This window comes from Salvia hispanica, chromosome 1 (genome assembly GCF_023119035.1).
Source record: "Salvia hispanica cultivar TCC Black 2014 chromosome 1, UniMelb_Shisp_WGS_1.0, whole genome shotgun sequence".
Taxonomy (NCBI): domain Eukaryota; kingdom Viridiplantae; phylum Streptophyta; class Magnoliopsida; order Lamiales; family Lamiaceae; genus Salvia; species Salvia hispanica.
Genome location: NC_062965.1, coordinates 23,906,641 through 23,924,595, shown reverse-complemented (window position 1 = coordinate 23,924,595; position 17,955 = coordinate 23,906,641). Strand labels below are relative to the sequence as shown.

The 17,955-nt window shown below is 36.1% G+C and overlaps 1 protein-coding gene across 2 annotated transcripts; it reads right to left on the bottom strand.

The window, feature by feature from the left end:
- Window positions 1-1,731: 1,731 nt before the first annotated feature.
- LOC125217638 (putative late blight resistance protein homolog R1A-10) lies at window positions 1,732-5,253 on the bottom strand. 2 transcript variants are annotated; one of them, XR_007175781.1, is made up of 3 exons: window positions 2,512-5,253; window positions 2,249-2,397; window positions 1,732-1,995 (listed from the first exon to the last, which is right to left on the bottom strand). XR_007175781.1 is itself a non-coding variant. In XM_048119163.1 (3 exons), the coding sequence occupies exons 1-2, from the start codon at window positions 5,169-5,171 to the stop codon at window positions 2,313-2,315; spliced, it is 2,745 nt and encodes a 914-aa protein (XP_047975120.1). In that variant the 5' UTR covers window positions 5,172-5,253; the 3' UTR covers window positions 1,732-1,995; window positions 2,273-2,312. The 2 variants fall into 2 exon arrangements, 1 of the variants encoding a protein (XP_047975120.1); XM_048119163.1 differs by having other exon boundaries at window positions 2,273-2,397.
- Window positions 5,254-17,955: the final 12,702 nt, after the last annotated feature.

Sequence of the window (17,955 nt, the reverse complement as noted above, 5' to 3'; positions counted from 1 at the left end):
CATGATTTATTTGGCATGAAACTCTTATTATCACTCCAATTTATCCGGCTGATAGGTCTTCTATTTAGCTAATCATAAAAGAGATGAAAATAAATAAAGATAACTAATTACCCTTAACTAATTAGGGATGTATTTATATTTATAAGCTAAATAGTGTTCAAAAGCCCATTGGATCTTGTGATCTAATGGTTAGATTAATGTCACATGTCATCTAATAATATAGATTATTAGTCTAATAACGCAACATAGCAAATAATGTACTATTTTAGTAAAATAATGTAGCATTTTAGTCTAATAATGTACCTTAGCAAATAATGTAGCTTATCACAACCATTCAATCCAAAGATCCAAAAGCTGTAATTTGTGCTGTATTTTACATTAAGAAGTTGCAAGGATCCTAACACACCTTTAACTAATTAAAATAAAAGATATTAAATTAATTAAAATTAATAAAGGTATATTAGACATGATTTTCAGCAAAATTTGTTAAATCGAGAACCTTTATCACCGGCCAAGAAAAGTAGTGTAGCTACCGGTTTTAACCTGCGTTTTAAAATATTATTCTAACACTAACAATAATAACGAATGATGATTGTTGAAATAGTATCCACAAAACAAGATTGCTTTCATTAATAGTGGTAGTATTAGATAATATTTTGAATGTGATTAAAATAAGTTATGTAGGATTATGGGCAATAATGACACCACCTTTTTGGTTGGCCAAATTAGACCGACAGTTGTCATCATAATATCACTCTACTAATATTCTGCTTCGAATTCGATCATATAAAGAAAATTTCTGTTATATCATAATATCACTCTACTAATATTCTGCTTCGATCAAAAATATAGAAAATTTTTGAAACATGAATTATAATATAAAATTAATATAATAAAAGAAAGAAATTATTAGTTGAAATGAATGATAACATAAGACCCATGTTACCAATAATTTAATTATTATGAAATAATTCTGGAAAGATTGGACGAACGACACTAATTAGTAGAAATGCATGCATCAAAATAATAAAGGAAGAACACTATATTCCTTATCTTTATTTGCTTTATGATAGTATTTGCCGACAAAAGAAGAGAAGATTGTCAAAGATTTACATATTCTATATTATCACTAGTATTAGAATAATATTTGTACTAAAGTAAGCCATTAAAATCATAATTAGGCACAAGGATAGGGCAATAATGACACAATTGATATTTTATTGGTTAAATTGTCTTTTAAAAGGTAATAAAAGTTAATAACATAGTAATTGGGACTTATCATATACAGTTAAAAGTTAAATATTCGGGTGTGTGAGTTGGCCAAGCGATAGATGTTAATAATGCCTAAGGTCCGAGTCCTTCGTGGAGCCTTTAAATTTATGTTTATTTAACCATAAAAAAAAGGGTTAAATACCATAACATTATCGAAATAATTCCCCATAAATTAAATGCACATTAATTCCCTAAGCGATAGAAGTTAATAATGCCTGAGGTCCGAGTCCTCCGTGGAGCCTTTAAATTTATATTTATTTGACCATAAAAAAAAGGGTTAAATACCATAACATTATCTAAATAATTCCCCATAAATTAAATGCACATTAATTCCCTAGGTATGTAATTCCCCATAAATTCAATGCACATTCTCATTTTAAAATAATTCCTAATATCACAGAGCACACATAAACAGAGCATATTTATTCACTTTCCACAAACACTTTATAGTACTATTTCTTTAAATTCCCAAGTAATGTTTTCAATTAAATCCAACACAAAACAACATTGAATTCATACATAATCCACTCAAATTACAATTCTTAAATTTAAGTGACAACCCTAAATAAGTAGTAATACAACATTCATGACTCATTTATTGGGAATCAAACCAAAATACCAAGAAATCACTACAAAGTTATTATATTTATTGAGAAAAATCATACTTTGAATAACATGTGCATCGCCTCTGCAGCAGCAAATTCAAAGCCTCAAAGATTTCTCCTGCAAATCAAAGGTGGATTATATCATTTTCAACTACAAAGAATCATATCTTTTACTTAACTAATACTCCATTCGTCCCACACTAAGTGGAGCACTTCTTGTTTGACACAAAATTCTATGTAGCGTTGTTTTGTGAGTTAAATAATAGAGAGAATAAAGCAAGAGAGAGAAAAGTAGAGAGAGTGATATTTCGATTTTAAGAAATGTGTCATCTAACGTGAGACATCCTGAAATGAAAAATGTGTTAACTCACGTGCTCCTTGACATTTGCGCTCACCTCTGTATCCTCATGATTACTCGCCTTTGTACACTCATGATCATATATAAGTATATTCGTTTTCATTCTCTTCCTCATTCTCCTCATGATCATCTTTATATTCATCATAAAGTATGGTTCCAAACCTGAAAATGGATACATATATATATGGAAGTTATATCAACCTACAACACTTATTATTACTTACCATTGTATTAAGACTAAGACATGATTTGATTTAGAGTTGGAGGAGGACTAACCTTTTAAATTTGATAGTTGTCGGTTTCTCATCAAAAGAAGAAGAGAAAGTAACACGAAGCGTACAAGTTAAACGTGGTTGTAATTGGGTGGCCCAAGTCAAAACTAAAGGATTGCAGTCCTCTAATTCAATCTCCTCTAGGTCATGGGGATTAAAGAGAGAAGGTATGCGGATAATTTCAAGTTTGTAGCAATGTTTTATGCTTAAGACTGCAAGCTCGCAGAAGCTTCCGCGTCTGGATTTCCATTGCACCAAATCACTTTCTTCAATTAGAAGAAACTTAAGACTTCGAAAACAATCATTTTTTACATTCCAATGTGAACCCTGAAAGGCGTAGGATCGCAATTTGAGAGCTTCAAGATTTGGCATAGAAGCAATGTCATTCATGTATTTCCATGGAAAACCCATACCACTCAAATGTAACTTTTTCAAATTGCATGGCAACTTCAATGCCCCATCAATCATTGGGAAAACATTACCTTTCTTGATGACTGGATTTGTAATACTGAGTTTGAGAGTCTCTAAGCTTTCAAGTGTTGAAATGCAATCAAAACAACTCAAAAGATCATTGTGATCCTCATAAGGCGTGACCTCAATCTGTATTCCTAATTTCTTTATGTTAGGAATTCTTTGGGAGAGATTGAAGATTGTACAAATACTAGCATTCACCCCTACCAGAGTTGACAGCTTTTCCAACGAAACAACATGAGATGGAGCTACAAGGCTTTTTCCCAATATCTCGATATGCTCTAACTCTTTCATGTCCCATATTTCCATCGGTACATACGATGGAGCTCCACGATGTCTAATTTTCATATGCGGATGGATAATTAAGACTCGAAGGTTGAAAAGTTTAGATATGGTTGAAGGTACTTCTCCATTGCAAGTTAGAGCAAGGTACTTTAGTTGGACTAGTGTAAGAATCTCTGTTGGAAAAGTATAAAAACGTTGTGTAAGGGCATCTATTTCCCTTAACAACATGAAACCGACGTCTATATGGATTGGATATTGGTGGTAAGGACCATAGCAAAGGAGAGAACGTGCAATGGAAGCACAATTCAATCTCACTGAGTCACGAAAGTCTTTGATGCCAAATAAAATCTTATTTTCGGGACATAAGCCGCGTTGACCTTTTAAAACTTCATCTTCGGCATCATCTAACTTATTTAAGACATGATAAAACTTGTTCTTACTAGCTTCTACTCTACAAACGTGCCGCCATGAAGAATGAAGCCAGCAAGTTTTAAACTCAGTAACTTCAAACTCAACAAGAAGACTTTTATCAACAGTCTTCAAGATGCGTAAAATCAGGCTGTAGTCATAATTTAGCTCTTTCAGATATTTACATCCCGATTCATACGATGAAAGAAACCCTTGAGCCATGAGCATGATGATGATCTTGGAAGTGGGGGTGTCGTAATCCCGAGGGAAAACTCCCAAAAACAAAAAAGTCATTTTAAGATTTTGAGGCAAGTAGTCGGAACTTGGGAAAAGTACCTTTGATATTTCATCATATGCATCCTGGAAGACTGAATTTCTCATTTCTGCCACGTCATTCCAGTAGACTAGGTCTCTGTTCTGCTCGGATTTCGAAAGGAAGCCAGCCACAGTGACGATCAAGAGAGGGAGACCTTCACAATGCTTGGAGATTTTGATGGCAACTTTTTGAAGTTGAGGAGGGCAGATCTCATCACCAAACACCTTCACACATAATAGTTCCATGCTTTCTTCTTCATTCAAAAACCGCACCTCAAACCCAGAAGGAAAATAATAATCATTCATCAATATTCGATGTCGACCTGTAAGCAAGACTTGAACACTTTGATTTTGGATGTAAGGAAAAGTATGCCTCGTAATACGCCATGCGTCTTCTTCCTCCCAGACATCATCCAGCACAATGAGGCAATGCTTGTCAGGCAATCTTTCTTTCAAACTGTAGTAGTCCATTTCTTCGTCTCCTTGAGTGATTTCAATTCCACACAGTTGAGCAAGAATGCCTTTGGAAATTATACTGGCTGGCTGAGGGACTCGGCCAACGGTGACCCAGGCGCGACACTCAAACTTGCAATGAATTTCTGGATCTTGGTAGATTTGCATTGCAAGAGTTGTCTTCCCAACGCCGGCCGTTCCAACTAGGCGGCGTAAACCAAAGTTGAAGTGATCTCTCAGAATATCGTTTTTGAGTTGTTGGAATTGGTCAGATAATCTCATCTTAGAATTGGTCCCAGGGAAACCAAATGATGAGGAAATAGGTTCGTCTTGAGGCATATTCTCCACTTCATAGATGTACTCCTTCTCCATATCCTTGAGCTTCTGGATCAAGGAATCTGCATCATTTTGCAGACTCTGCAGATCAGTGGAGACTATCTCTGGAAGAGTTTCGAGTTGAGAAGAAGTAATGTGTTGAATGAGAAGGAATTCCAATGAGTCTTCGAATTTCCAAATTGCCTCTTTAATTCTTCCATCCAAAGCATTCACCTTCTTCCTGCTCTTGCTTGGGCTCGTCTTGTCCAATCTTTCCAGAATTTGGCGCCAAGGCTGCAACTCGTTGATCACGACTTGTATGATTTGTTGAGAGCGACCGTCAAGGCTAAAACGAGAACAATGGAGAATATTGTTCATTGTTTCAGCAAGAGAAGAAATAGCACCGTAAGCCGTCATTTCTTCGATCTGAAAATTGGTAGTGGTGATGGAGTGGTGGCGGAACAAATTAAAGTTGCAAAGTGGAGTAGAGAGCTTTAGTTTTGCTGTATTAGATCTGACCAATGGTGGTGGAGAATGGAGATTTCTTGTCGAAAAACCTTATCTTATTAAATCATCTACTTGTTTGATGACACTGACGCATGTATAATTATTTTTTCCGTCTAAAAAAAAGTACATATTTGACAGGATAGGTAACTCGTCTAATAAAAATACATGCAATTCGATGAACATAAGCATATAATAAAAATATGCTTATGAATTTGATTTGGCTCGTAAAATCCAAACAGTCCAACGGAAAGAGATAAAGTGTGACCCAAACAGTCTAGCATATGTAGTCCGATGCAAAATGGGATTGACTGATACGAATCTTATGTCGGAATGAGATAATACATCCGTCCAATTTGGCTAGCCAAAATAAATCGAGCATCCACAATGGATGCTCGATCTCACGCCCGATCGGTCGAGATCGAGCTCAGGCATCGGGCATCCATTGCAAGTCTCGGGCATGTCCGAGGACGACCAAGAGTTCAGTCGCGCCCCATCTCTCGCCCGATCCATCAGGCGTGAGATCGGGCGCCCATTGCAGGCCGATGCCCGAACCCGATCATTTTCTGTGTTTTTTTTTTAGTTTTAAATTATTTAAACCCTAATTAAACCACTACAAATACTCCATTTTTCTTCACTTTTCACACACCAAATCTTTCACTTTCTCTTCTCTATTCTCTCAATATCCACACTTTCAACAATGGATCCGAGTCAATTCTCAAACCCCCCATAATGTTTCACTTTCTCTTCTCTATTCTCTCTATTTAGATGACTAGTTTGATTTTTTTTAATTTAGTATTTTATTTTTAATGTAGTTTTTTTTAGCTAAGATGATGTAGTTTCACTTTTAAATTAAGTAATGTATTTTTATTTATTTTTTTGCGTTTGTGGTGTTTAATATAATATATTTTGGTATTTTAGTTTAATTAAAAATAAAATTAAAAAATAATAATTTAAAATTAAAATGAAAAGTGGATAAGAGATAGGACATCACTAAGACTTCAGGCATGCTGATGTGGCAACTATTACAGAAAGATAGGGCATGGCATGCTGATGTGGTAACCATTAGGACTAGGACTTTCAGGCATCCATCGTGGATGTTATTGCCCATACGAATACATAATTGTAGTCCATAAAAGTATTTAATTGTCTAAAGTGGGTGAATCAAAGCACTTTCAAGTTTCACCTAACCAAGTATCAAAAGTTGGACAAATTAACTTCGCCATAAGATTAGTGGTTTCATGAATCAAGAGAAGATATATTAAAAAAATATTAATGGCATGCCTCAAAACTTGGGATGGTCCCCCACCAGTCACTAAAGCCTTATATAAATGTTAATTATTGCTTAATTCTTTATTACTTCTTTTTATTAAAATTGAACAATTCGTAGCTAGAGTTTAGTAGTAGTTCACACTAATATTGTATGTAAGGATATAAATCCAACTCGAAACCTACAAATTGACTCAAATAACCTAATAATTTTATAAGATTAAGGTTTTAAAAAAATCACCATTTGAATAGCCCTGAACCAAATAGCCGGTAACCCAATAGAGTCGACTTGAAATAAAAATTGGCCCCAAATGAGATACTAATTTTCTAGATTTTATTTTCATTTTTCATTAATTTTAGAGTTGAAATAATACTTACTTGTATGTATGCATTCATCTATTTTAGATATAGAATTATCAGTCGAAATATTTTAATTAAAAAATCATCCAATTATTTGAGCTCGATTGGCCAATGAACAAATCGGAAATCTAAAAATTTAGAATAAGAGTTAAAAATATATAAATCGACAGATTTATAGCGTGAATAGTCTGACAACTTGCCAAGATTGGCCCAAATTCGAGTGGATTAACCCGATTGACGTTCCAAATGCACATAGAAACCAAGCAAAATCAACTCAGCTCGATCAATCCGAATGGGTCAGTTTTGGGCCAGACTGAGCCCAGAAAATTTAAGTTTGATTAATTTTAGCGTATAAACTTAATTATTGAACTTTAATGGCCCATGTGTTGGACAGAGAAAAATGTACTAGTCTGCTATTTTATAATTTTCTTGTATACCTTTTTTAATATCAAATTAATAAGAGCTAAAAATAATTTTTAATGATACATACAACAAAATAAAATGAAAAAATATATTGGTAGGCCCTCCTCACTTTGTTCACCAATGGATGAGCCCAAAGCCCAACCAAAAGTTATTTGCACTACAAATTGTGTTGGAAACTAAATTAGGATCCATTAAGGGCGCTATATAGTTTAAATCGGCCTAACCAAGCCCGATTTCTAGGAAGGGCTAGAGCCTAATATAGATGTAGAAATGTGGCATTTGATTTGCTGGACTAATTAATACTGACACACAATATGAGATAAATTGAAGTATACTTTATTCATAATAATATTAGTTATAGAGGGGATGCGTAATTATTAATAATAATAATAATTAATAATATTAATAGTAATAATAATAATAATAATAATAATAATAATAATAATAATAATAATAATAATAATAATAATTGTGAGGTGTAATGTGATCTTCGCACTCTACGAATGAACCAAGATATACTGCCATGCACTATTTTTTTAAGAAAATAAAAATAAACATAGTCTTGGCAAGAGTCAAGCTCTATCCGAAGAGGCCAAGAGGGGTTTGGAAATGGTTCTCAATCAACGATAAACGTGCCTTAATAGAACCTCACTAAATGCGCCATTGCTCAAGCACAAATTAAGATACTTGCATCCATCTCTTAGTCCCCTTTTTATGCAACACATTACACATACTACATGTATGTTATTATCGATCGTAACCCACCCATGACCCATCTCTATCTCTATAATATTTTCAAATTATTAATTATTTTTACTGAAAATTTTGGATGATAATCATAAAAGAAAGCAAAGAATTAGTTGAAAGGAATGATAACATAAAACTCATATTGCCAATAATTTAATATATTGTGAAATCATTCTGGAAAGATTGAACGACACTAACTGGTAGAAAATGTATGCATCACAATAATAAAGCAAGTACATTACTACATTTATAGAAAACTTTATACTCCGTATGTTTATTTGATTTATGATAGTAGTATTTGCCGACAAAAGAAGAGAAGATTGGCAAAGATTTACATATTTCGGGGAGTGATCAATTGCTAACTCATCATTTAATTGCTAACTACAACTAATTTAAGGCTATAGGATTTTTAAAAACGCGTGATCTACAATTTGCCGCGTGTAATTTTCGTTTTTATTAATAAAATCAAAAAAGATAAACAAAAAACTCCAAATTAGGGTTTTGGATGAAAATGTCATCAGTGTTTCTAAAATATCAACATATTACTTTAACAATGTCAACACAATGCTTTAAGAATGTTAACTCATTGTGTATATTGACATTCTACATGTATTATATTGACATATTTTATATAGTATGTTGACATTTCTGCTTTACGAAAAAATTAAAAAAATTTGAAATATTTTTCAAATTTTGACGTCGGAACATATGCATGTAGGATATTGTTGGAATTTTTATGAAATTATCTTTAATTTGATATATGTTATATGAATTTAAAGTTTTGGGATTTCTTATAAAAGTTAGTTATAACTAAACATGTAGTTAATTGACATTAATACTCATATTGATATTTTTTGGAATTAATCATATGATCTTATTGACGTTTTTCATTAATCGTATTGACATTTAGGGATTGATGATCTAAGCCCTTAATTTGAATATCTAATGGCTATTATTTAGTTGTAGTTAGCAATATAACACTCCCCTCCCTATATATATATTATTATTAGTGAATAATATTTGAACTAAAGTACGGTAATAAAAATCCATTAAAATCATAATTGGGCAAAGGACAGGGCAGTAATATATTTTATTGGATAAATATTCTTTTAAAAGGTAATATTCCCTCTGTGTGTGAATAAGTCTTATTTCTCCGGCACAAATTTTAAAAAATGTTAAAAAAAATTATATGAAAGAAAGTTAGTGAAATATGGGTCACAATTGTATATAGTAATTTTAAATATATGTAAGTTGAATTAGTTAGTGAAATGTGAGTCCTCTTTACTATTTATGATAATCATAAAACGAAAATTTTATTTGTGGATGGACCAAAATGGAGAAACGGGATTCCTATTCGCAGGTAGAGGGAGTAAAATTAATAACATTGAATTTCTTAGTTATAAATTTGATTGTGCCACGAAATTGAATTTTGTTAGTAAACTATATTCCCTCCGTCCAATTACAAGTGATGAATTTCTTTTGGACACATAATTTAAGAAAATACTACTATTTATTGTGTTAAAGTTGAATAAATAAAGTATGAAAAATGAAAAGTAAGAAAGATGAAAAGAGAATAAAATAAAAAAAAAATTGAATGAAAATAGAGATGGAATACCATAAGAAAAGGAAAATATTTTATATTTTACTAAAAGTGAAAATCAATCGCTTATAATGGAACAATCTAAAATGATCAATTACTTGTGATGAAACGGAGGGAGTCCCGATTTGATGCTTCCGGAAACATGATGAGACGGCACACATTTGGAGTGGATTTAGTTGATCTAGGAGCTACACGTGTTGAAGAAACAGACTACATCCACTTCAAGATTAATTAAATCAACAAAAGTTGCTTGACATTTAGATAATTCGAGAGTTATGTGAAATAGATTAGATATTTTGTATTCTTATATTAAGTAGAATTGGTTAGCTAGAATTTTCTAGACTCCAGACTTAAACTCTCTATATATTGGTACTAGGCCATCTTGTAGCGTGTGTAAACAATGAAAGTGAGCATGTACAAGAGAGTGAAGAAAGTGGGCGTAAGTGAGTGTGAGTATTCTAGTGTGAGGTGTATCCTTATTGAGTCAAGTGTGATTTCGTGTTGCCGGTGTTGGTACCATGTCATATATTTGGTGTTTTGCATACCATTATTATGTTTCATCCAAAAAAAAGCAAAAAATGTTATAGTGCAAATTCATCTTGGAAAAAGCAAATAACATATCAATCTACTATATAGTTTGGACTCACTATCAAAATCCTATCTCCGTCGGTGTTCTTATTTTGCACATAAATATACCATTATATCAGATGCTTCTCAAATGCTTCTGCTTCCGTTCCTATACAACCATCATGTATATAATATATAGTTAAGGATTTTGTTTTTTCTTCATGACGGCGAATATCCTTAACTAAAGATGGAATGATATGTTCTTCAAACACAAAACAAATTTCGTGAGCATAGATGCATTAGTGAGGTACCAACTTGTACAGAGTTGGCAATGAAGCCAAGTCGATAGGATAGATCTCTCACACCCAATGCACTCGTCCTTAAGAGTACACCTAAACAATAGTAATACAATATTCATGATTCATTTATTGAAATCAAACCAAAATACCAAGAATTCCTTGCAAAATTTCTTATATTTATTGAGAAAAATCAGACTTTTAATAACATGTGTATTACCTCTGTAGCAACAAATTCAAAGCCTCTAAGATTTTTCCTGAAAATCAAAAAAAAAAAATTATATCACTATCAACTGAAAAAAATCATATCCCTCCGTCCTTAAAAAATAAATAATATTTGAAATAGAAACAGCACAAGTTTTAATGTACAATCGATAAAGTAAGAGAGAGAGAAAAAAAAGTAATTGGAGTATTCTTAGTGTAAAATGGGACTCATCTCATTAGAGAGAAAAAAATTTATTAAATAGAATTGATCTATTTTTAATGTATAATTGATAAAGTAAGAGAGAGAGAAAGAAAAAGTAATTGGAATATTCTTAGTGCAAAATGGGACTCATCTCATTAGAGAGAGAGAAATTTCTTAAATAGAATCGATCTATTTTTAAGTGACATCCCAAAATAGCAATGTGGTCTTTTTTATAGGTAAATGAATTTAAATTTAAAGATCGTCCACGGAGGACTCGAACCTGAGATCTTTGGCCTCGTGCATTAACCTCTCTACTGTTTGGCCAACTCACACACACAATGGCAAATGTGGTCTATTTTTAGGGAGGGGGTGTATCTTTTACTTAACTAATATTGCCTCCGTCTCACACTAAGTGAAGCACTTCTTATTTGACATGAGATTTTATATAATGTTGTTTTACGAGTTAAATAGAGAATAAAGCAACAAAGAAAAAAAAGTAATTTTTATTTTAAAAAATGTGTCATTTAGAGTGAGTCATCCCGAAAAGGAAATGGTATCACTTGGAGTGAGATGGAGAGGATACTAAGTTAAAAAAAATAGTCATGTGAACTCACATGTCCTTGCGTTGGTGCTCGACGCAGGAATTTTTTCCAGAAGGGGCCCCATTATACATACTTCTTTCGTTCCCCAATATATTTCTCACTTTGATATATATGGCACGGGTTTTAAAAAATGTAAAATAAAGTAAGTTGAAAATATTATTTATATGTGAGAGAAATTAGTTACTAGAATTTGAGATCTATTACCAAAAGTAGTAAAAATGAAGTGAAACAATTAATAGGGACGAACCAAAATGCTGGTATACATAATGGGGAGACGGATAGTGTAACACCCCACTTTTTTCGAACCCTAATTTTAGAGCCAAAAATTTAAAATTAATTAATTTCCTAATTTATGACTTAGGAGACGTGAACTAATTGAGGAACAAAATTATGACCGAGTCGAGTTTAGGGTTGTGTTGGAAGTTTGAAAAGTCAAACTTGTTGATTATATGACGTGGCATGTGGATATTTGAATTAAAGGTGAAATTATGTGATGATTTAAATTGTTTAAGGGTGAGTGAGATTTTTAGGATATTTTTCCATAACCTTATTTTCTTGACTTTTTGAAAATCCCTAGCCTTATTGGAGAAAATCTTATTTTTCCGGATTTAATTTAATTCTTGGGATATTTATCCAAATTAAATCCAAAACCCAATTGTTCCTTATTTTTGATGAGAAAAAAATCGACCCCCCTTACTCCTAGGTGATTTTCGAAAATCACCAATGTTGGGAAGGAAATATTATTTTACTTGTTTAATTGATACCTTATTGATTTCCTTCCATACCTAAAATCAAATATTCTATCAAATCTTATCATACCTCAAGAAGATTTTGCCATATCTTATTTTAGTTAATATTCAAAATCCCTTCCTCATTTAAACCCTATACTACACGCCTACTACCTATTAAAATGGGGAGGAATTTTATTTTATTTTGCTCCGTGATATTTTATTCTACTCCGTAAAATATACAAAACAAAATCTTGGCTAATTAAAAGCCATATATTTCAAAAATCTCCATGTTTGAACCCTATATCTTTTTCTTCTTCTCTACTCCACAATATTTGTTTTAATTAATTGTGGAGAATAAAATCTTCCCAAATATTCTATTTAATTACCTAAAGATTCTTAAAGATGGTGAGATTCATAGGGAAATGCATATTGAGAGAGTTTTGGGAGTAGAAGATGATTTGTATATTTCTATGTTGTGTTTACAATGTAATTCAGCACCTCAATATATAGGTGTGAATATGAGCTATGTATGGAAAACACAATATCTTTGTAATCAATCTATTTTAGGACAATATGTAATTGTATCAATCCTAGTAAATTGATTTATTCTGCAATCTTCTCTTCTCCTCTTGATACGCTTTGACACTCCCCCTCAAGTTGAGCAATGGTATCTCCAATGCTTAACTTGTCCAATATTTCCTTGAAAACCTTTGGGTGAACTGCTTTGGTTAGTATATCTGCCAACTGTTCTTCTGACCGAACAAATGGGAATTCAATGATACCTCCTTCTAGCTTCTCCTTGATGAAGTGTCGATCAACTTCCACGTGTTTTGTTCTGTCATGTTGTACTGGATTTTCTGAGATACTAATGGCTGCCTTGTTGTCGCAGAATAGTTGACTTTTCCGGGTAGGCGGAAAGCCAATTTCTGTGAGTAGTCTTCTTAGCCATATGATCTCCATGAGCCCACTTTTCATTCCTCGGAACTCAGCCTCGGCGCTTGACAAAGCTACAACCTTTTGTTTCTTGCTCCTCCAAGTAACCAAGTTGCCTCCGATGAAGGTAAAGTAGCCACCCGTAGATTTTCTATCTATTGGATTACTTGTCCAATCTGCATCAGTATAGCCATCAATCTCCAAGTCTTCCCTCTTTGCTAGGAATACTCCGTAGCCTACCGTACCCTTTAGATATCGCACAATCCTCAAGGCGGCCTCCATATGATTGGGTTGAGGTCGGTGCATGAACTGACTCACTATGCCAACTGCATACGTGATGTCGGGTCTGGTATGTGAGAGGTATATGAGTTTCCCGACAAGTCGTTGATACCTTTCTCTATCTGCGAGATCGGCCCCTTCTTCTATTTTCAAGCCATGATTGGGAATCATCGGAGTGTCTGCCGGTTTGCACTCGAGGAGACCCGTTTCTACTAGCAGGTCTAGTACATATTTCTTTTGTCTTAGGAATATCCCGTGCCTGGATCTCAACACTTCTATCCCCAAGAAGTACTTTAGTGCACCTAGATCTTTCATCTCGAATTCTTTGGACAGGTTTTCCTTCAAGTTTTGGATTTCTTCCATCATCATCTCCAGTAATGATCATGTCATCAACATAGATAATCAGACATGTCACCTTGTCGTTTCCCCTTTTTGTGAAGAGTGTGTGATCGGAATGGCTTTGCTTGACAGAATCTCTTCGAACCATATTCTTGGAGATTGCTTCAATCCGTACAGAGTTTTTCGAAGTCTGCAGACTTCTCCTCCTTCAAAATCTTCAGAGAATCCTGGTGGAACTTCCATGTATACCTCCTTGTTTTTCTCTAACTCACCATGAAGGAAGGCATTGGTGACATCAAACTGGTGGAGCGGCCAATCTTTACACACTGCAACAGACAATAGATGCTCGCACTGTATCCACTGGGGAGAATGTCTCTTCATAGTCCACTCCATACACTTGAGTGTATCCTTTTGCCACAAGTCTCGCCTTATATCTCTCGATTGAACCATCTGCTCGTCTTTTTATGGTGAATATCCACCGACATCCAACTGGCTTCTTTCCTTTTGGCAATGTGCATTTCTCCCAAGTACCATTTTTAACTAGGGCATCTATCTCCTTCTTCATGGCTTCTCTCCAATGTTTGTGTTTGTTGGCTTCTTCAAATGACTGTGGAATTTCTTCTTCCTCATATAGGGCAGCTTCGAAGGCCCGGGCCATTTCTGACAGGTGCCCTTGAGCAATATTGGATACTGCGTATTTTGCCTTTATCCCTTTCCAATCTGGTGAGTATCGCCGAGGAGGGATTCCTCTCGTACTTCTGTAGTGGCAACTCATAAGGTTCTCCTGTATCTCCACTTCTTCCACTAGTTCCACATTCCTCATTATTGCCCCTATCAAGATTAGTATTAAAATCTGAACTGTTTACCTCAGGAATCGAAGGCGGGGTTGATGGTTGGACAATGCCACTTTGTTCTTCGTTCTGTATTACAGGACTTGATGGCCCGGCGGTGCCGCTAACTTCCTCAGGTGGACCAACGTCTGTGACAGGGCTTGGCTGTGACTCTCCCCCTGTCTGGTGTTCCCCTGGATGTGGCTCTCCCCCTAAGTGGTGGTTTTCAATATCAGGTAGCCAATCTAGGAGGTCATTGTTTGGACTATTGTCTGAAGGTTGTGTCTCCCCCTGACTACTAGATTGGCTGTAAAAGTATTCCCCCTCCACAAAGTTACAATTCATGGTGGTGTGCATTCGTCGGGTTGTTGGGTCATAGCACCTGTAACCTTTTTGATTTTTTCCATAGCCAAGAAAGACACATTTAAGAGCACAGGGATCAAATTTGGAACGTTCGTGTTTTGGGATGTGAACAAAGACCGAACAGCCGAAGACTCTGGGCTCAAGAGATAAGGATGATGGAATTTCGAAGTGGTGCGAAAAAATATCCAAGGGAGTTTTAAAGCTAAGGATTCCGGTGGGTAAGCGATTTATGAGATAAACTGCAGTGGCTATAGCTTCGGGCCAAAAAGATTTTGGTATTTTGGATTCAATTAAGAGGGCTCGGGTAATTTCAAGGATGTATCGGTTTTTTCTTTCGGCTACCCCATTTTGTTCTGGAGTGTACGCACAAGAGGTTTGGTGGACTAGTCCCTTTTTTCTAAAAAAGTCTTGCATTTTATTATTGACAAATTCCCCCCCATTGTCGGATCTAAGGATTTGGATTGTGTGAGTATATTGCGTTTGAACAAGGTTATAGAAGTCTATGAACTTATCAAACACTTCATGTTTATGTTTCAAAAAATAGATCCAGGTCATGCGGGAGTAGTCATCAATAAAAAGCACAAAGTAACGAAAACCTTGCCCCCCAGTGATAGGGGCAGGACCCCAAACATCAGAGTGTACTAAAGCAAACGGAGATTTCATTCTTGTATTGTTCAATTTGAAAGTATGTCTATGGTTTTTGGCCAACACACAAGTATCACAATGAAAAGATTGCATAGAAGTAACTAATTCAGGAAAAAGTAGGCGAAAATATCCTAAAGATGGATGCCCTAACCGACGATGCCAAAGCCAAGCCTGTCTTTCTGTCGGTCCGGGAGTCAGCATCATTGCAGCACTCTGTTGGGCTATCTCGTCCACATAGTACAGTCCGCATCGCTCAGTGCCACGCCCAACTATCATCCCCGTCTTGATATCCTGCAACATGCAAAATTGTGGTTGCATTAGCAATTTACAGTTCAATTCTTTAGTCACATGACTAATGGACAAGAGCTTGTGTGATAAAGACGGGATATAAAGACAATTAGAGAGACATAGAGTGGGTGAAATGTTTATTGTGCCTGCCCCCACAACTTGTGCTAGGTCCCCACTGGCAGTTTGGACATATGATTTTTTGGAACTGGAGATGGATACAAAATCTGAGGCTTCGAACGAAATTGTATCTGTCGCCCCACAATCAAAAATCCAGTGAGGGTCTTTCGGGCCTGATATGGAAGTTGAAGAACAGGCCAAGGCGTCGAAGGAATTTTGACAGGGTATAGAGGGCTGATATTTGCTAATTACGGAAGATGGGGGTGTAATTTGCAAAAATTTTGCAATATGGGATTCTGTTTGGGATTTTCGAGAAGTTTGGGGTGGGTTTTGGGACGTTAGTATGAGGCGGGGGTCAATTTGAGATTTAGGAGAGTGTTGGGGTGGGATTTGGTAGGATATTTTGGGTCGGGGTTGGGTTCGGTATTTCAGGAATTTGGGGGATGGGTTTGTGATTTTAGAAAGGTGGGAGTATTTAAGAGGTTATTTTTCAGAAACCCTCGCCGCCTCCTTCCCCAATTCGTCTGAAACTCTAGATTCTCCTTCTTCGCCATTGCTACTGCCGGCGATGTCTCCAATCGACCATTTTTTACCTTCTGACCATGTCCTTGCTATGGAGACGGATGCAATTTTGGGCTTCTCCTCGAATTTGACCTCTCCGCTGCTACTGTTGCCGCCGCCGCTGCTGCCCACCGGATTTTCGGTGTAGGTGGCGCGGTCGAGAGCAACGGCTGCTGAGGCTCTTCCGCCTCCACTGCCTCCACCGTTTCGGCCTGCATTCCGAGCTTGCCTCGCCTTTTTCATCTCTTCCCACCACTCCGGGAATCCGTGGATGTGGAAACACGTTTCTCTGGTGTGTTTCTTCCCTCCACAGTGGCTGCATACTAATCTGCTTTTGTCCTCCTCCTTTCTGTAGCTAGGGTTTCTCGGCAGTTGTTGATGTTGTGGTGCGGGTGCTCGGTTTTGGTTGACTACGGCAAGGCCTACTCCGATTCCGGGTTCTGGGTTGAGTAGCTTCTCGTTGACGGACTCCCGTCTCACCAGCCCATACGCTTTCCTTGCAGTTGGGATTGGATCCATATTTAGAATTTCTCTTTTGATTTTATCATACCGTTGGTCTTCTAATGCCCATAAGAATTGGTACAACCTGTGTCTCTGAGTGTGTTGGTTGTATTTTTCGATGCTAGACAGAGTATCCATCGGGTTTGGATCTCTGGTGTCGATTGAGATCCACAAATCTTGAAACTTCTGCCATAGATGTTCCAGTGATAAGCTTCCTTGTCTCAAACTGTACGTTTGTCTGTGCATGTCGGAGATCTGGAACTGATCGGCGCCGCTTCCGTACGTCGTGGCCAGGCTTTCCCATAAGTCATAGGCTGTTTCGTACTGTGAGACCTCGTTGACGAGGCTGGCGTCAATGTTGTTGATGATCCAGTTGAAGCAACAATCATCCCGCTGCTACCATCGGTTGTAATTTTGGTCCGTCGGTGGGGGAGCGTCTGTAACTCCATTTATGTGAGATGCCAGACCTTTCCCCCGGATGGCCCGTCTCATCAATTTCACCCATAGGGGATAATTGTCCCCATTGAGCTTCTCTGTCAGGCGCACCTCGCCTAATGATTCCAGAGATGAAGGCTGTTGGTTTGAATTTTTCTGAGACATACTTAGTCTCATGAATTCAGCGAACTGTTCGGCTGAAAGGGTTATTGGTTGGTTGTTCTTCGGAGGGGTATCAGATTCAGAATCTGACATCTTGTTGGTTGTGTTTTTGCAGGGTTCAAAAGGTCGGGAAAGGTACTCGAGACTATGATGATATTTTTCTGAGTCTCAAGCCCGAATAAACCTGCTCTGATACCATCTTAAAGATGGTAATCGAGAGGGGAGAGATTCATAGGGCAATGC

Bases quoted from the DNA above. Each gene is read 5' to 3' on its own strand.
- LOC125217638 (XM_048119163.1), bottom strand. From the start codon at position 5,171: ATGACGGCTTACGGTGCTATTTCTTCTCTTGCTGAAACAATGAACAAT. The intron at 2,398-2,511 runs GTTAGTCCTCCT...ATCCATTTTCAG, and splicing joins ACAACTATCAAATTTAAAAG to GTTTGGAACCATACTTTATG.